The sequence below is a fragment of the Oncorhynchus keta genome, chromosome 21 (assembly GCF_023373465.1).
Source record: "Oncorhynchus keta strain PuntledgeMale-10-30-2019 chromosome 21, Oket_V2, whole genome shotgun sequence".
Classification (NCBI taxonomy): Eukaryota; Metazoa; Chordata; class Actinopteri; order Salmoniformes; family Salmonidae; genus Oncorhynchus; species Oncorhynchus keta.
The window spans coordinates 28,639,565-28,660,378 of NC_068441.1; the positions used below are offsets into that span (position 1 = coordinate 28,639,565).

Below are 20,814 nucleotides of genomic sequence, written 5' to 3' on the forward strand. Positions count from 1 at the left end.
GTTCTTGGGGACCTTCAATGCTACAGACATTTTTTTCTACCCTTCCCCGAATCTGTTCTACGACACAGTCTTATCTTGAAGTTCTACGGACAAATCCTTTGACCTCATGGCTTGGTATTTGCTCTGACATGCACTGTCAACTGTAGGACTGTAATGGAGTGCATAACTGGCTGCAGGGAAGTCAGGCGCAGGAGAGGAGAAATGGGTAGCAAACGGAGCCCTTTATTGAGGTGAACAAAACACGGCGCTGGTTTTCTGGCACAGCACGGCCCACAGGAGATAAACATGGACAGAGTCCCATGTCTCCTCCGCGCGCCTGAACTAGTCGTCCACCACAGGAGCCTAGGTCTGACTCTGATGCCAAGGCACCAGAACAGGCTGGTACCCCAGTACGCACTGGAAGGGGGAGAGGTTAGTGGAGGAGTGGCGGAACGAGTTCTGAGCCATCTCGGCCCAGGACACGAACGCTGCCCACTCCCCTGGCCGGTCCTGTCAATAAGACCGCAGAAACCTGCCCACATCCTGGTTCAATCTCTCCACCTGCCCATTACTCTCGAGGTAAGGCTGATCGAGACCCCCAGACCCTCGAAGTGAACTGGGGACCTCGATCAGATCAGCACCCCGTAGTGCCAGAAGACGTGCGTAAACAAGGCCTCCGCAGTCTTTAGGGCCGTAGGGAGACCGGGCAGAGGGAGACGGCAGGACCACATCGACCAGGATCGTGGTGTTACCCTGTGAGGGGGAGATCGGTAAGAAAATCAATCGACAGGTGCGACCAAGGCCGTTGTGGAACGAGTAAGGGGAGTAGCTTACCTCTGGGCAGGTGCCTAGGAGCCTTACACTGGACGCACACCGAGCAGGAGGAAACATAAACCTTCACTTCCTTAGCCAAGGTGGACCACCAGTACTTCCCACACAAACAGTGCACTGTCCGACCGATCCCTGGATGACCAGAGGAGTTGTGACGTGTGAGCCCAATAGATCAGCCGGTCACGGACTGCAGACGGAATGTACAGACGCCCAGCGGGATACTGGAGGGGAGCAGGCTCTGCATGTAACGCCTGCTCAATGTCCGCGTCCAGCTCCCATCCTACCGGCGCCACCAGGCAGGAGGCCGGGAGTATGGAGGTAGGATCCATGGGCCGCTCCTCTGTGTCATACAGCCGGGACAGTGCATCTGCCTTCACATTCTGGGAACCTGGTCTGTAAGAAAGGGTGAAAACAAAACGGGTGAAAAACATGGCCTACCTTGCCTGGTGAGGGTTCAGTCTCCTCGGTGCCCGGATGTGCTCCAGGTTGCGGTGTTCAGTCCAGATGAGAAAAGGGTGTTTAGCCCCCTCAAGCTCCACGTTTTCAACGCTTTGACGACAGCCAACAGCTCCTGGTCCACCCACATCATAGTTTCACTCTGCCGGGCTGAGCTTCTTTGAGAAGAAGGACCGAATGTACCCCTGATGCAGAGATTCAAAGACATATGTCTCCAGAGCTGCCGTCTCCACCTGTGACAGAGGATACACGTGACTCCTAGGAAGTGCGGCGTCTATCTGGAGATTTATCGCACAATCCCCCCGACGATTGGGTGGTAATTGAGTCACCTTCCTCTTGGAGAAGACGAGAGCCAAATCGGAATATTCGAGGGGAATGCACACGGTGGAGACCTGGTCTGGACTTTCCACCGTAGTAGCATCAACAGAAACCCCTAAACACCTCCCTGAGCACTCTCGCGACCACCCCATGAGAGCCCTCTGTTGCCATGAAAGTGGGGTCATGACAAGCTAACCAGGGTAGGCCTAGCACCATGGGAAACGCAGGAGAGTTAATGAGGAAGAGACTGATTCTCTCCTTGTGACCCTCCTGCGTCACCATGCCCAGGAGAGTGGTGGCATCCCTAATTAACCCTGACTCTATTGGCCGACTGTCTAAGGCGTGAACTGAGAAGTGCATAGCCACTGGAACAATTGGGATCCCTAAACTATGGGCGAATGATCTGTCTATGAAATTCTCAGCCGATGCCTGAATTGACGAGTGCCTTATGCTGGGAATGCGGGGAAAACTCAGGAAAAGTAACATGCAAAAACAGGTGTGCAACAGAGTGCTCTGGGTGAGAATGGTGCCGGCTCACCTGGGGTGACGCCAGAGTGCCCTGCCTGCTGCCTCGACTCCCAGAGGAACCACCCCGACACCGATCAGCAGTGTGACCTCTGCAGTCACAGATGGTGCACGTGAGGAACCTCCTACGGTCTCCCTGAGTGCAGCACCTCCCAGCTCCATGGGTATCAGAGCGATGGTGCTGGGGGATGGAACTGACAGATCCCGATCTGGACGTCTGCGGGTAGCCAGCAGGTTATCCAGCAGAATGGACAGGTCCACCAGCTGGTCAAAGGTGAGGTTGGTGTCCCTGCAGGCCAACCCACGACGGACGTCCTCGCGGAAACTGCAGCGATAGTGGTCGATCAGGGCCCTGTCGTTCCATCCCGCGCCGGCGGCCAGGGTCCAAAAGTCCATCGTGAACTTCTGGGTGCTGCTCGTCCCCTGCCTCAGGTGGAAGAGACATTCACCCGCCGCTCTACCCTCGGGCGGGTGGTCGAAGACAGCCCAGAAGCAGCGGGTGAAATCCTCAAAGTGGTCCAGCCCCGCATCTCCTTCTCCCCACACAGCGTTGGCCCACTCCAGAGCTTTCCCCGAGAGGCACAAGACGAGGGCGGACACCCTCTCACGGCCCGAGGGAGCTGGGTATAAATTCAGCTGCAGCAGGAAACCCTGGCAGCGTGCGGCCGTCCCATCGTACTCCCTGGGAAGTGCGAGACGAATCCCACTGGAACCGGGTGCAGAGGGAGTGAGTAGTGGAGACCCCTGTTGTGCTGGTGGGGGCGCTGGAGGGACTCTCTGTCTCTCCCAGCGGTCCATCGTTTGAACAACGCGATCCATGGCAGCGCCGAGATGGTGAAGCATCGCTGCGTGCTCCTGGAAGTGCTCCTCGACTCTGCTACCAGGGGTACCTGCTCCTGCTGACTCCATAATTCAGGTGTGGAATTCTGTAGTGTGTAACTGGCTGCAGGGAAGTCAGGCGCAGGAGAGCAGAAATGGGTAGCAAACGGAGCCCTTTATTGAGGCAAACAAAACACGGCACTCAGAAAACTAAACACACACGGGTTACAATAACCTGGCGCAAATCAGCCTGGAGTACACATACATTTACATATAACAATTCCACACACAGACATAGGGGGAAATAGAGGGTTATATGCAAGACGAGTAATGAGGGAATGCAAACCAGGTGTGCAGGAAAACAAGACAAAACAAATGGAAAATTAAAGGTGGGTCGACGGTGGCTAGAAGACCGGTGACGTCGACCCCCGAACATCGCCCGAACAAGGAGAGTGTACATTCTCAATGAAATAAGCATTATATCAAATTAATAACTTTCAAGCCTCTTAATATAGGCGAGAAGCCAACTGAAGATTGGAGCAATATTGACAACTTCTGTCACATGCATTTACTGTTAGCTTTTTCAAAAGCTTTGAAACTGGCAGCAATGATGTTAATGAAGTCTAACCGACAGAGTAAACCAACTGACCATTTCAACTACAATAACATTCTCAATAATGGTTACAGATTTTGTTTTCTTGCTATGACTGTGATATGCTGTTTTATCAATCTTAGTTGAATGCACTGACTGTAAGTCGCTCCGGATAAGAGCATCTGCTGAGTGACCAAAATGTAAATGTACAATTATTATTATTATTTTTTTAAATGTAACTTTTATTTAACTAGGCAAATATAGTTAAGAAATCATTCTTATTTACAATGACAACATACTCCAGCCAAACCCAGATGACGCTGGGGCAATTGTGCGCCGCCCTAGGTGACTCCCAATCACGGCCGGATGTGATACAGCCTGGATTCGAACCAGGTACTGTAGTGACGCCTCTTCCACTGAGATGCAGTCCCTTAGACACTTGCAAAGCATGCTGGGTATTATTTGAAAGTCAACATTTGGTCGGTGCGGACCATAGACAAATCTGAAATGATCATAGATGTCTACGCGATGTTTGACAAGTTTGAACAGCACAGTAGAGCACAGTACAGTAAAGTACAGTACGGTATGGTATGGCATGATACGGTGCAGGCTAGTAGAGTTTTATTCAGAATAGTTTAGTACAGTAGAGTACAGTAGAGTTTAATTCAGTAGAGTTCAGTACAATGCAGTGCAGTTTAGTATAGTTCAGTAGAGTAAAGTATATTAGAGTAAAGTAGGGTACAATACATCACACTATACTTTACTTTTATTTATTTTGCTGTACTCTACTGTGCTCTACTGTATTGTAGTCCCCTGTACTGTATTGTACTGTACTATACTCTACTTTTCTTTTCTTTAAGGTACTGTGTACAGTATTATGTAATGTACTGTACTCAGCTGCACTCTACCGTACTTAGGGCTGGGGGGTATACCGTATTTTACTATACACCGCTATTGATGCACGGACAGGTTCGGGTTTTTACTTTAACTTCTATAACGGAATTTGAATGTTAAATGTGATATGCCATGTGTAATGTCAATTTTTATAGTTTAGACAGCTACTTGAGTCATCCCTCTCCTCTCTCTCTCTCTCTCTCTCCATGCCGCTTTCCACACAGACCTAGCCCTGCCCCCTGTCACTGAAGGAGAGCATTTGTTGTTGATTGATCACAATGTCAATGCAGCATATGCAAAACGTCAGTACAGAGACAGTGGAGTCACAATTCAACTGCTCAGACATGAGACGTATGTGGCAGGGTCTACAGACAAGCACAGACTACAAAGGGAAAACGAGCCACGTCGCGGACACCGACATCTTGCTCACAAGCTAAACACCTTCGTAAGACATTTTAGCGTGTTAACCCTTGCAAGACGGCATCCCTAGCCGCGTCCTCAGAGCATGTGCAGACAAGCTGGCTGGAGTGTTTACGAACATATTCAATCTCTCCCTATCCCAGTCTGCTGTCCCCACTTGCTTCAAGATGTACACCATTGTTCCTGTACCCAAGAAAGCAAAGGATAACTGAGCTAAATGACTATCGCCCCATAGCACTCACTTCTGCCATCATGAAGTGCTTTGAAAGTCTAGTTATTAAGGATCATATCACCTTCACCTTACCTGACACCCTAGACCCACTTCAATTTGCTTTCCGCTCCAATAGATCCACAGATTATGCAATTGCCATCACACTGCACACTGCCCTATCCCTTTTGGACAAGAAGAATACCTATCTCAGAATGCTGTTCATTGACTATAGCTCAGCCTTCAACACCATAGTACCCTCCAAGCTCATCATTAAGCTTGGGGCCCTGGGTCTGAACCCTGCCCTGCGCAACTGGGTCCTGGACTTCCTGACGGGCCGCCCCCAGGTGGTGAAGGTAGGAAACAACACCTCCACTTCGCTGATACTCAACACAGGGGCCCCACAAGTGTGTGTGTTCAGCCCCCTCCTGTACTCCATGTTCACCATGACTGTGTGGCCATGCACACCTCCAACTCAATCATCGGGTTTGCAGATGACACAACAGTAGGCCTGATTACCAACAATGATGAGAAAGCCTACAGGGAGGAGGTGAGGGCCCTCTATGTGTGGTGCCAGGCAAATAACCTCTCCCTCAATGTCAACAAAACAAAGGAGCTGATCGTGGACTTCAGGAAACAGCAGAGGGTGGACACCCGTAGCCACATCAACGGGACCTCAGTGGAGGTGGAAAGCTTCAAGTTCCTTGGGGTACACATCACTGACAATCTGAAATGGTCCACCCACACAGACAGTGTGGTGAAGAAGGCGCAATTCGGCTTGGCCCCTAAGACCATCAGAATTTTTCCAGATGCACAATTGAGAGCATCCTCTCGGGCTGTATCATTGCCTGGTACGGTTAACTGCACCGCCCGCAACGGCTGGGCACACCAGGGGCACACTACCTGCCCTCCAGGACACCTACAGCACCCGATGTCACAGGAAGGCTAAAAAGATTGTCAATGACAACCATGGCCTGTTCACCCGCTATCATCCAGAAGGCGAGGTCAGTACAGGTGCATCAAAGCTGGGACCGAGAGACTGAAAAACAGCTTCTAGCTCAAGGCCATCAAACTATTAAATAGCCATCACTAGCCGGCTACCACCCGGTTACTCAACCCTGCACCTTAGAGGCTGCTGCCCTATATACATAGACATGGAATCACTGGCCACTTTAATAATGGAACACTAGTCACTTTAATAATGTTTACTTACTGCTTTACTCATTTCATATGTACAGTATAGACTTTATTCTATTCTACTGTATTTTTGTCAATACCACTCCGACATTGCTCATCCTAATATTTATATATGTCTTAATTACATTATTTTACTTGTATATTTTTGTATTGTTGTATTGTATTGATACTACTGCACTGTTGGAGCTAGGAATACAAGCATTTCGCTACGCCCGCAATAACATTAGCTAATATGTGTATGTGACCAATACGTTTGATTTGATATGCAACAATGTTGGTTGAAGTTGAATTGAACAGCATAAAACAATTAGAATAGAGAAAGACCCATTGAAATTAATTAGAATGTACAGTATGTGTTGCCACTGTAGAATCACACACTACTCATAAAGCACATTTTGAACTTTTTTTATTCAAAAACATAAAATACCGTCAAATACCGTCATACCATAAACATTTTTTTTAAATACTGTGATATGGTATTTTGGACATTTCGCCCAGCCCTAACCGTACTGTGCTGTCCAAACGTGAAACATGGATGTCTATGATTGGTCCAAATCTGAACCAAACATAGTCCTTGCCGTGTCTGACTTTCTCTGTAATTAATTTCCTGTTGTTGGGCTTTGCACCACAATCGAATCAACCTGCCTTGTAATAAATGAGATTGCTGTTTTGCTTCCTCTCTCCATGCCTCTGTCTTTCCTTAATGGAAGACTACACACTGCAGCAATTAATGTAATGTAATGAACAATATTCACATATGACCACTGATGAGGTTTCCTGTGTCCTGAGTCTCTATCTGCATCGCCTCCCTTCACACACACACAAGCACACACTTGTACAGACACACACCAAAGCTATCTTATCTGATGCAAAATCTAGGACACAGTCACCATCTAATGTACAGACCTCCTATTTCCTGTTTTAGTACCTCCTCCCAGCAGACGTGTACAAAGCAGCAGCCATTTCAAAGACGTGTGTCTAGCAACTCACCTAAAGCTGCAGCACTGGCTACACAGGTCAGACCAGGTAGGTAATGACAGCGTGAAATGTGGCATGAAACACATGGTGGCATTAGAGGCAACATGCGCTCAGTAGGTTGACATTCTCCCCCTGCATATCTAACCTCAACAGTCAAGCTTAAAGTTCATGAAAGTCTGAAAGTTAGAACAAAAAAATCAGAAATCATTCATAAAGTATTCATGCGTTACAACAGCATCATAAGCCATTGGTAAGACAATTCCATGCTTGTAGGGAGACCCCATTGTTATTTTATACACAGATGACTCCATATTTGTACATTATCACACAACTGCTGTCTGGAATATTAAAATGGTCTCAGACTTTCAATGGCTAATCACAAGAGAGTAGAGAGCCCCAAGTTAAATCATTTCCAACCACCACAGGGACTTCAGACCCTCTGAGCAAAAAATATTCTCTCCATAAGGCCTTTGAGAGGAGTTGACACAATACCAATGACCCTGGGCCCTGCTACAGCTGTCCTTAACAGGCCTTAACTCAGTTAATTTGAAGTTGTGTCTATGCTGTATGAATTTAAGGTTGAGCAAATATGGTTAATGAAATTGTATTTTAAAACAGTAATGTCAATATGTTTATGAAAGTTATCAAAAAAATGTCACTTGTGATTATTTTGGCAGACGAGCAGAGTAGTTATTCTAACTGGTATGCCTAATGACAAAGTTATGACCTCTTGGCCTTGTAGTGTACACCTTCTCAGAGAGCTGTGAACAGCCTGGTGGTTTGGGCTTTAGTCCCTTCACATTCATTGAACTACTATTGTCTCTCTTTGTGGGGCATCTCACACTGCTATTACAGCTGAGCCAAACAAAGGCCAGTAGGATTTTTTAATGACCTCTATTCATTGCATGATATAAGGGTTATCAACGACTCCATAAAAGGCAATTCAAACACTCACAAAATCACCTGTGGTTTCCAAAAGTATACAGTAGACAAATGCAACTGTTACGCTCGACTAAATATTGTTTTCAAAGTTCAGGCCTACTCCCCATTGTCACCTCAGCTGCCTACTGCCTGTAAAGAGGATAGGAAATGCAGTTTTAGCATTGTTTTAAACATGTTCACGTCACTCAAAGGGTATTAATGACACCGGCATGAATGTAATATGCTGCACTTTTCTTTTAAAGCGCTACGCCATCCTGCGCGCACTATGATCAATGACACACTAACATCCTCGAAATATAACCTGTGCTTCAAATGTCAATTCAATCAAGAACAGTCATTTTATTGAAGGGGATCAAGACTCCTGTTGTACCACATTTCTATACACTGGTACTTTCAGTTCTACTCTGACTATATTTGCATAATTTATGAGATAAGAAACAGTCACCAACGTTCTGCCTCATTCAGGGCAAGATGCAATATCCAACACAGCAGAGCAGTCATAGCAAGTGCTGTATTTTGTATTATGAGAAATTACTTAATATACACAGGTCAATAAACACAAAACACATTTCCAAACATTTAAAATGGACTTTTATTGCTTAAAGGAGAGAGCAAAATTTAAAAGTCAAGGTTACAAAGGGACAGCAAAAAAATGGTTTTTAGAAGGAATGTTGAGGAAAAAGGTTGAATGTGTTGACAGGCTGAATATTCCTGATCCTAATAGTTTAGTATTCTTCTCCCTCATCCTCCCCCTCCACACTATCTGCTCCCACCTCTTCATAATCTTTCTCCAGGGCAGCCATGTCCTCCCTGGCCTCAGAGAACTCTCCCTCCTCCATACCCTCACCTACGTACCAGTGCACAAAAGCACGCTTGGCGTACATCAGGTCAAACTTGTGGTCAAGACGGGCCCAGGCCTCTGCCACTGCAGTGGTATTGCTAAGCATGCACACTGCCCTCTGGACCTTGGCCAGATCTCCACCAGGTACCACAGTTGGTGGCTGGTAATTGATTCCAACCTTGAAACCAGTTGGGCACCAGTCTACAAACTGGATGGAGCGTTTTGTTTTGATGGTGGCAATGGCAGCATTTACATCTTTGGGCACAACGTCGCCACGGTACAGCAGACAGCAGGCCATGTACTTGCCGTGACGTGGGTCACATTTCACCATCTGATTACATGGCTCAAAACAGGCATTTGTGATCTCTGAAACAGTCAGCTGCTCATGGTAAGCCTTCTCTGCCGAGATCACTGGGGCATAAGTGGCCAGAGGGAAGTGGATACGGGGATAGGGCACCAAGTTGGTCTGGAACTCTGTCAGATCAACATTGAGGGCACCATCGAATCGGAGGGATGCAGTGATGGAGGACACAATCTGACTGATCAACCTGTTAAGATTAGTGTAGGACGGACGCTCGATATCAAGGTTCCTACGGCAGATGTCATAGATGGCCTCATTGTCTACCATGAAAGCACAATCAGAGTGCTCCAGGGTGGTGTGGGTGGTCAGGATGGCGTTGTAGGGCTCAACAACGGCTGTGGACACCTGGGGAGCTGGGTAGATGGAGAACTCAAGTTTGGACTTCTTGCCATAGTCAACAGACAAGCGCTCCATCAACAGGGAGGTGAAACCAGAACCGGTGCCACCTCCGAAGCTGTGGAAGACCAGGAAGCCCTGGAGGCCAGTGCACTGGTCAGCCTGGAAAGAGAGGGAGGAGAGAAGATTTTACATTTTAGGTAATTATTGAAGACAATAAGTATGCAGGATGTACAATAAGACTACTAAAAAGATTATTGGAGATTCTCACCAGTTTGCGGATCCTGTCCAGTACCAAGTCAATAATCTCTTTGCCGATGGTGTAATGCCCACGGGCGTAGTTGTTGGCTGCATCCTCCTTCCCAGTGATCAGCTGCTCAGGGTGGAAGAGCTGGCGGTAAGTTCCAGAACGCACCTCATCTGGAGAAAGATATCTGTTAGCTTTTCCCAAGACTAAAGAGATTGACTCTCGGCTGAATACCCTGAATCTGTGGCCCCCTATAGGTCTGCAGAGAAACTGCAGTAGGTCCACAAATATATAGGAATTCATTTAATAGTTTTTATGAATATTGCTAGCAACAGAATAGACAGATTTTGAATTACATGACTACAGGAAAATAGAATATCTTTCTAATGATTTCAACTTTTTTCAATTGCACCCATTGGAGCAAATTACACACTCACTGAAGTGTGTGCCATAGGCTTTGACAAAGCACCCACGAGTACCAGTCGCAGCAAGTGCCACTGGTAAGCTTTCTTTGACTGAATACATCTTTGCAAACACAAAAATGTCTTTGTCTATTAGCTGGAAAGGTAACTACAATGTTAGAGTTTAGTTTACACTGCCTCTTCCAATTATAATGTGGGGAGGTCAATTAATATAAACAATATCCCAAATCTATTCATTTTAAAATTCTCCTTGCCAGTCATTCACCTGATGACAAGACATTTACATTTTTTAATTGCTAACATTTGATGGGGACGGCGATTTGCCTGGCTGGGCGGCACTAGGCAAGAAAAGGTTTAAGACCACTGAGATAGCCCAATGGTAACAGAATGTCATTGTTTCAAGACAAAGTAATCTTACCGATGACAGTGGGCTCCAGATCTACAAACACAGCCCTGGGGACGTGCTTTCCAGCTCCAGTCTCACTGAAGAAGGTGTTGAAGGAGTCATCTCCTCCTCCAATGGTCTTGTCACTGGGCATCTTGCCATCAGGCTGGATCCCATGCTCAAGACAGTACAGCTCCCAGCATGCATTGCCAATCTGGACACCAGCCTGGCCCACGTGGACAGAGATACACTCACGCTGTGGGAAAAGGTAAAATCATGTCAAATTGAGTACTCAGATATTGGTAGTTTTTCCCTACAGAAGCATTTCAGTTAATAGAAAGAGAAACACCTTTTCTTGAATTTACCATTTTGACTGTGTGGGCCTATGTGTATCTGTGTTTTCAAGTTATGCATAGCTTTGGCTCCAACACCAGCATACCCAGGTCACCTGACTCACTGATTACATGCAGCTATGGGGGATAAAGGCCTGCTCCTGTTGGTGTCAGAGCAAGAACATGACTTGCAGGCAGTAGGTGTTGAAGTAGAATAGCCTACTCACAGCCCTGAATCATGAAGGGTTTAGCCTTGAGCCTTGAGTGATAACAGGTCTTCTGAATTGAATGAAGCTTTAGACTGAGCAATTTAAGGAGACACTTCCAGACCATTAGTGTATTTCATAGGCTACAAACACACACTAATAATGAATTTAAATATATACATTTGGCCAAACCAAACAATGACGAAGAATTTACTAATGATTTCAGTGTTATAGGCTATGGCAAAGTCCTTGCTCTGCTTGTCATCCTTTTAACATGAAGTCACCATTCGCTTGACAATGGGGCGATTATTGCTGTCGTAATCCCTGTTGCAAATGCAATTTAGAGTCATTATGTCAAAGATTAGAGATGTATAGGGAGTAGTATAAAATCCAAGATATGGCACAATTGTAACGATGTTATTTTCCGCGGGCAGAAAAGAAAGTAATAAAAATCGCCGCAATGGAGATGCAGATCGAGGCAAATATAGCATTTGAATTGGTACCGCCTTCTACAAATAGAAATAGCTAAATAAAATGTGTCATACAAGTATTTGGACTATAGGGGGTTTACTATAGGCCTATAAACGGATTAGAATCATAAAATAGGCTACATCAGGCCGTACTTTCCTTTCTCTACACAACATGGGCAAACACGTGGTCTGATTTCCACAAATTATTCTGGTATAATGTTCAGACACCTGCCCGCCCTGGCATTCGATTCAATTCGTACAGCTCATAACATTTTCCAACCCAAAAACTTTCACGGGCGTTAGTCTATAAAATGCGAGATTGTGTAAATCACATGATTAAGTCATCTTAATTGTAAGATGATTTCCGATTTTACACTGTAGCCTAGCCTGCAGTTATGATTGTGACCGCATTGACACAATGAAACCGCCCTGCTCTTTTGAGTTGACCGCGTGCCACTTTCCGCAATGCAACAATGTAACAAAGCAAGAACGCTATGGTCAACGAGCGAGGCGATAGGAGAAGGAAGAATAAGCGCCGCCCTACATAAGGAATAGAAGGCCTCTGAAGCTGTGGCGCAGCAGTAGAAATTAACGAAGACTTAATCGACATGTTAAAGGTCACTTTGATATGCGAACACAAAGACAATAATATTATGGCATTTTTATGCCGTCTATACGTGTCAAATCGGATCATGTCTGATGATGGTCACTGAATTCCCCCCCCAAATATAATCATACAAAATAACGGTTTCTTAATTAAGACATTAAAAGATATAGGCAAGTTTCACCGTGTCATGTTTGATTGGTATTTCATAACATAAATGGTATTACGCGATGATGACACCACATTTAAAGTACATCACAATTCCAGTCATTTTCATATTCAAACTTACCATGTCTAAGATTAGGTGTTTAAAAGAGCAGTAAAGATAAAATAAGAAACCGTAGATTTACGACCAACTCTCACAGAGGGACCTTTAGGAGTCTAATGTGAGAAGTTTAAGCAATGCGACAGGGTGGGGCTTTTTATACTGCTTATGACGGTTCACCACATTCGGGCGGGCTTTGGACACAAATGTACCACCCATCTGGCTTAAAAGAGGCGTTCTTGATCGTTCTATTGGACCATTTGAACACGTAGGCGTACGTGGATGCCGATGACACGAAAGAAGGAATCCGTTAGGTTTATAATGTAGGCTACAACCAAAGTTCAAGGCAGTTAGGATAAGCAAATTCCCATTGCATGACAAAGTAGGCTTCTGTCACACAGTCAAGAGCGATATTCTAAAACTATTTTAGATATAAGATAACTGAAAACGATAACAAAGTCATCTTAACACAATATCCAACATATTTTTACGCCATCCTTCGATTTATTTATCTTATATGTTTTTGCTTTACATTTAATTTTGAGATATTCTTTTGAGATATTTTGTGGAACTGCTTTTGCTAATGGCTAGTAATTCTGCAGCTGAGAATCTTTCTATGGTGACTTTGTAGCCTGTAATTTGGAGGACACTGTTGTCATTTTACTGGTCTCAAGAAAACACTTACTTTGCCCTAGCTTCTTTGAGACAAGACACTTGGGATAGGTGCTTATGTAAGACTCAATACTTTGGGGAAAAGGAATGAATATAGGCCTAGGCTGTTTTAGGCACTTCTAATATTAGCCTATTGGTTTGGTAGGCTATAAGAAAATGTAACCTGGTATGTCATGGAAAACTGGAGTAGGCTGTAGCCTATAGGTTTTTTCCTCTATATTCAAAGATGTATAATACCTCAAACATTTAGTGCAATAGCTACAGTGGACACATTAGATATGAACATTGATGGCAACATTAAAGTGGGTTTTACACAATCTTTCAGTCCAAAGATGAATGGATGTGCCATTAGCTCCACCACACACACACACACACACACACACACACACACACACACACACACACACACACACACACACACACACACACACACACACACACACACACACACACACACACACACACACACACACACACACACACACACACACACACACACACACACACACACACACACACACACACACATATGCACACCAGCCACTTTGCTGAGTCATTAAAGGGGGCTATTACACAGTGATTCCCTGAAGAACAGAAGCAGAAGGCATGATATTTTGGCCGGCTTTGGTCGGTGTAGGCCGTCATTGTAAGTAATAATTTGTTCTTAACTGACTTGCCAAGTTAAAAAAAGGTTAAATAAAAAATTAAATAAAAAATAATATTAGAAATGAAAATGTAACATGTTGTTTTGTGCTACACCTGCTTACAATAACTATTATCATGATCTCCATAAATGGTCATAGAATGAATAGGCCTTGCCCTAAAAATGCTAGATTACATAAGGCATGAAAAATGGATAGCATCACTGTTTTTGAAATATATGCCAAAAAATGGACAGTGATCTGTCAGTAGAGTGATCTGTCAGTAGAGTATTTCTGAGTATTTCTGGTACAGTGTAGGCCTCGATGTTCACTGGACCTTGGCCAGATCTCCACCAGGTACCACAGTTGGTGGCTGGTAATTGATACCAACCTTGAAACCAGTTGGGCACCAGTCTACAAACTGGATGGAGCGTTTTGTTTTGATGGTGGCAATGGCAGCATTTACATCTTTGGGCACAACGTCGCCACGGTACAGCAGACACCAGGCCATGTACTTGCCGTGACGTGGGTCACATTTCACCATCTGATTTGCTGGCTCAAAGCAAGCATTTGTGATCTCAGACACTGCGAGCTGCTCATGGTAAGCCTTCTCTGCCGAGATCACTGGGGCATAGGTGGCCATACGGTGTGGATAAGGGGGTAGGGCACCACGTTGGTCTGGGAACTCTGTCACATCAACATTGAAGGCACCATCGAATCAGAGGGAAGCAGTGATGGAGGACACAATCTGACTGATCAACCTGTTAAGATTAGTGTAGGAGGGACGCTCAATAAAAAGGTTCCTGCGGCAGATGTCATAGATGGCCTCATTGTCTACCATGAAAAAATAATCAGAGTGCTCCAGGGTGGTGTGGGTGGTCAGGATTGTAAGGGCTCAACAATGGCTGTGGACACCTGAGGAGCTGGAGAAATGGAGAACTCAAGTTTGGACTTCTTGCTGTAGTCAACTGACAAGCGCTCCATCAACAGGGAGGTGAAACCAGAACCGGTGCCACCTCCGAAGCTGTGGAAGACCAGGAAGCCCTGGAGGCCAGTGCACTGGTCAGCCTGGAGAGAGAGGGAGGAGAGATGTTTCAGATCATCATGGTTGGATAACAATAATAAATATATGGACTGTAAGATAAGGCATCACTGTGTAATGCCCACAGGCGTAGTTGTTGGCTGCATCCTCCTTCCCAGTGATCAGCTGCTCAGGGTGGAAGAGCTGACGGTAAGTGTAACGGATGTGAAACGGCTAGCTTAGTTAGTGGTGCGCGCTAAATAGCGTTTCAATCGGTGACGTCACTTGCTCTGAAACCTTGAAGTAGTAGTTCCCCTTGCTCTGCAAGGGCCGCAGCTTTTGTGGAGCGATGGGTAACGATGCTTCGTGGGTGTCAGTTGTTGATGTGTGAAGAGGGTCCCTGGTTTAGCGCCCGGGTATGGGCGAGGGGACGGTCTAAAGTTATACTGTTACATAAGTTCCTGTGCGCACCTCATCTGGAACAAAGAAAGACCTGTTAGCTGAAGAAGTCAAGACTGAGATAGCACAGTGTCATCATCATTTTTTCAAGACAAAGTGATCGTACCAATGACAGTGGCTCCAGATATACAAACACAGCCCTGGGGACGTGCTTGCCAGCTCCAGTCTCACTGAAGGTGTAGAAGGAGTCATCCTCTCCTCCGATGGTCTTGTCACTGGGCATCTGGATCCCGTGCTCCAGACAGTAGAGTTCCCAGCATGCATTGCCCATCTGGACTCCAGCCTGACCTACTTGAACTGATATACACTCACGCTGGTTGAAAAAATAAACAATTATATCAATCATTAAAAAAATAAATGACTTTCCAATTCATTTCCAAATTAATTTATAGGAAATCACAACCAGTCATAATGACACCTTTGAAGTCTGAGTATGTTATTTTGGTCCGATTTCCTGGAAAGAGATTCATTTTAGTCCTGGGCAAAAACGTATTTCAAGGGAGATTCTCCATTTACCACCTTTAGTAATCCAGGGCTAGGCTTAATCTGAGTCCAGGAAACTGGCCATTGAAGTCAGAATGTGTTTTACACAGTCACTCTTAATATCATAGCCTAGCACCTAGGGCCATAACTGCTGATATCATTAAAAAAATAGTCAGATTTGGTACCATTCTGCACAGACAATCACATGCCGAGAGACAAACAATATATTTACAGTGTGCTAAAATGGTGTGGCAGATGTTAGTTTACCTAGTTTACCTCCAAAATGAATAATTAAAGTAAGTGAAAATAATATTCTACACCATAATACATATTTACCTTAAATTAATTTATCTTAAATTTTAGAATTGTTCTATAAAATACTATTTATCTGATAAATTACACATAGTAGCCTATTATAATTCTATTGCAACTGTATCCCTTCACATAGGCCTAAATTTAACGGTTTGGATTTGGCCAAAACATGCTTTTGCTTTTGTATGACTGAATTCACACCCTTACCAAATTTTCTTAGGGAGTGGCTTGCTTTGTGTGGCAGAGCAGTTTGTTACAGATGCCTTTCGATTAATTTAGGATGTTCCTATAAAAAACGTGGGTTTGAACCCTAAAAACCATCTTTCAACAAAACACAACATCAGAAACTTAGGAAAATATCAAACTCTCTACTACTAAACGCGCATATCTTGTAAGAATGCTAGAACATGCACGACCTACAATACCCATTAATTATTTTTAGCCGCCCATAATCAACATTTCTAATATTTCATTGCAAATGTAACCACTCTTCTCATTATGGAACATCTCACCATTTTTATACCCAAGTGTGCAAAACAACAAAAACTATTTTTTATAACGAAATTAACAGCTCACCATTTTGATTCCTTTATGAGGAAAGAAATGATAGCGGCGTCGAAAAGATGTACAGTGAGTGAGTGAGTGCACTCTTCTCTTCCAGAAGCAGCAGAGAAGGGCGCGGGCCATTGCGGGAGGAGAAGGGGGGTGCTTTCTCATTGAATGAGTCAGGCAGCGACACACAGGCACAGTCCACTCCAGAATCGCGGACAAAATACAAAGCATGTTCGCAGATAATTACCTTGTTTTTAGTTGTATTACTATATTACTATAATTTGGAAGTCGAAATGAAACAGGCCTATGTAATACACACTGTAGATCAAATATAACTCAATGAGAGTGAGATAAAGTGAATTGGTATTGACCAATTATTTAATTATGTGAATATGATTGTTTTAGTGTCGAGGAGAAATATTCAGGGTTGGCATTATGTGCTGTAGTCTCACAAGCCATTACTGATGTCTAAATAGCAGCAATGGACACACCTTTCATAGAGGGCCTTATGTTGCATGACACTGGGCATAGGCCTATGTGAGATAAATAACATGTAAAAAACTGGTGCTGAATGATCAAATCTACCCCTTCAAAACACACAGACTGCATGCGCCACATGCACTCTATTTTGTAAGTCAATTAAGTATTTAGTCCCACATCTCCTTGAGCTTTGGGTGCTGAACTAAGTTCTCTGCCAACAATACAGCCCTGTGCTAAAATGCTGAGTAGGCTATCTAGCACTATATTAGACCTATATATTGCCTCTGTCATTAGATGTAATTCAAAAAACATGAGCTGGCCTGCACCCAAAATAATAGTTTGGTGGAGGTGCTGACTAACGTCAAATAAACTATAAACTATCAAAATAAAGAAAGTCGCACACTCCATGTATAAACTCCCAGCAATTGAATGGGTATTTACCAACGTTTGGGCATCACCCAGACCCTGAGGAAGGCACAGTGATGCCCAAACGTTCATAAATAGCCATTCAATTGCTGGGAGTTTATACATGGAGTGTGCGACTTTCTTTATTTTGAGAGTTTAAATTGGATGTCATTCAAACACAGTCAATTCATTGAGATGGAGAGGATGCAAACCAGTATAAAATCTCACAAAATACCTATTTTTCCATTTATGACAATTTCACATATGCATATTTAAAATGCAAAAGGTGTCACAAAATAAAATTATATCAAAATAAAAATAAAAATGGAAAAGATGAGAAGTTCTGTAGATGTTTGACAGAAATGTTAAGGGCCGAACATTTAGAAGTGCCAGAGTTCATTACATCTATTACAATAGAGTATGGATTTGGCTGCACCAACCTCCTCCTTCTAACCCCCGCTTCCCCCCTAGTCTGCCAGGCAGCCAGCCTCCGCCCCTCTTTGTTCAAGGTTTTGCAGCAGTGACGTCACTCCTCTGCAGTGGATCGAGTGACCGGTGATGTGTCACTGTGTTCAGTTACCAGCAAACACATGGCCCCTCAGCTGTCTTCCTTCTCCTCTCCCTGTCCCAGCTGTTTGTCACTTCTTTTCCTCTCCCTGTGTCCGTAATTCCCATTGACACACACACACACACACACACACACACACACACACACACACACACACACACACACACACACACACACACACACACACACACACACACACACACACACACACACACACACACACACACACACACACACACACACACACACACACACACACACACACACACACACACACACACACACACACACACACACACACACACACACACACACACACACACACACACACACACACACACACACACACACACACACACACACACACACACACACACACACACACACACATAATTTCAACAATATTGGTCTGAGGGCAAAGGGATTAAGGAGGAGATGGGGGCTGTGTTTGAAAGAGACAGCTGTATCAGACTGCCCCTCCCTGCCCATCTGCCTGACTTGCATGCCATCCCAACTCAGCAATTACAGACAGATGGAGCACTTACACTTTCCTCCCCTTTAGGATTGTCCAAAACATAGATGAAACCCTGTAAAAAAAATATCAAGATGTTGAGCATGACTAAATAAATAGCCTAACTGCTCTTAGTGTATGTTAGCAGGTGCATGCCAATCTTATTTATCGTCAGGAAGTATGCTGTTATGAGGGAAAAAAATATATATATATTTTACTCCTTAAACATGAGGAGACCTATACAATTAATCTATTGCCACCACAAGGCTTTGATGATAATCTATGGGAGAATATGACAGGAACAGTTTTTTTAACCTTTATTTAACTAGGCAAGCCAGTTAAGAAAAAAATCTTATTTACAATGACGGCCTACCCCGGCCAAAGTCTTGTCACGCCCTGACCTTAGAGAGCCGTTTTATTTCTCTATTTGGTTAGGTCAGGGTGTGATGTGGGGTGGGCATTCTATGTTGTATTTTCTATGTTTTGTATTTCCTTGTTTTGTCCGGTATGGTTCTCAATCAGGGACAGCTGTCTGTCGTTGTCTCTGATTGGGAACCATACTTAGGCAGCACTTTTTCCCCACCTGTCTTTGTGGGTAGTTAACTTTGTTTATGGCACATAGCCCTTAAGATTCACAGTTGTTTTTGTATTGTTTATTGTTTTTGGTGGCATCATCATCCTAATAAAAAGGAATATCACCATGCTGCGCTTTGGTCTACGTCATTCGACGGCCGTGACAACTCTAACACGGACCACACTAGGCCAATTGTGTGCCGCCCTAGTATGTGTATGAATGCTGAACAAAGAGAAACTCTGCATTTGTGGTGGCACTAAATATGACAGAAGTCAATCCACATGGCAATATAAAAACCAAACTGAGTGATAATGGTGAATGTGGGCTAGTGATGTTTATGCATGGCTTTGTGTGAGGCTCTGCAGGGTATGTGGCAGACAATGGGCAATTGGTAACATCTGTTAGTAGAACCTGAATGTTGAATGTGGTGCTCTCTAATGGCTTAGCAGGGATCCAGAAAAGCTGGGTTTCCCTTGGTTATTTACGTTTACCCATGTAGCCTACTTAACTCTGTAGCAAGATGCTTAAAGGCTAGTCTCGAATACCCAATCCCAGGCAACAGTGACTAGTCTCTGGTTTCAATGATGGACTCTTTTGGCATAGAAGAACTACATCACTGCCTACATCACTACTTTATTTGTTTGAATAAAATACAAAATAGTATCTAGGAAGATGGAGACCATAAAGCTTATTTTTAATGAGGGTATTTTGCAAGTAGCTTCCAACTAACTTAATTAAAACTACTGCAAGGGTTTTGCCAGCAACTTTGGTTCTGACATGTCTGCCTCGTGATTTGGTGGGAGAGTACCCGGAATAAAACATTTCCCTTATCGACATAGGCAGTTATGTAGTTCCTCTATGCCAAAAGAGTCCATCATTGAAACCAGACCCTTGTCAATGACCACGTTTACATACACACAGTATTCAGGATAGCAGCTCATATCCCGCTTAAAATCTTATTTGAGATAAGCTGTTTACAGTACATGCATCTTTGATATCCCGCTTAAGAGTATCCCTGTATCCATGAATAAACAGAATATTCCTAATTTAAATTCATATGGGTTAAATGGAATATTAACTGAAATCTGGACACTGACAGTAGGCCTAGAACCTCTCACGTGTAGCATAATATAATAACTATATAACAATAAATCCTGCAGTACTATGCATTTCTTGCAGTAAAATTATACCACAAATGTTTATTTTGTATTGGGAACAGGAGTGGAGAAATATGATTTCTTTCTTTCAGCATTAGGTTACAACCTGAATTCAAAATAGATGTAATTGCTGTATTCCCCTCACCCATCTACAAACTATACCCAGTAATGACAAAGTGAAAACATGTTTTTATCATTTTTTGCAAATGTAATTGAAAATGAAATACATTTTCAATACATTTGTTCACACACCTGAGTCAATACTTTGTAGAAACACCTTTGGTAGCGATTACAGCTGTGAGTTTTTCTGGGTACCTTGATTGTTCAACATTTGCCCATTAAGCTCCTCAA

General features: G+C 44.1%; 1 protein-coding gene and 1 pseudogene across 1 annotated transcript; both read right to left on the reverse strand.

Annotated features, from left to right (window-relative positions):
• Positions 1-8,733: 8,733 nt before the first annotated feature.
• On the reverse strand, positions 8,734-12,810 carry LOC118400374 (tubulin alpha-1C chain). The gene is made up of 4 exons (XM_052473661.1): positions 12,653-12,810; positions 10,785-11,007; positions 9,969-10,117; positions 8,734-9,859 (listed from the first exon to the last, which is right to left on the reverse strand). Exons 1-4 carry the CDS (start codon positions 12,653-12,655, stop codon positions 8,885-8,887), a joined length of 1,350 nt encoding a protein of 449 aa, XP_052329621.1. The 5' UTR covers positions 12,656-12,810; the 3' UTR covers positions 8,734-8,884.
• Positions 12,811-14,248: 1,438 nt separating this feature from the next.
• Positions 14,249-16,895, reverse strand: LOC118400375 (tubulin alpha chain-like; annotated as a pseudogene).
• Between the last annotated feature and the right edge of the window lie 3,919 nt (positions 16,896-20,814).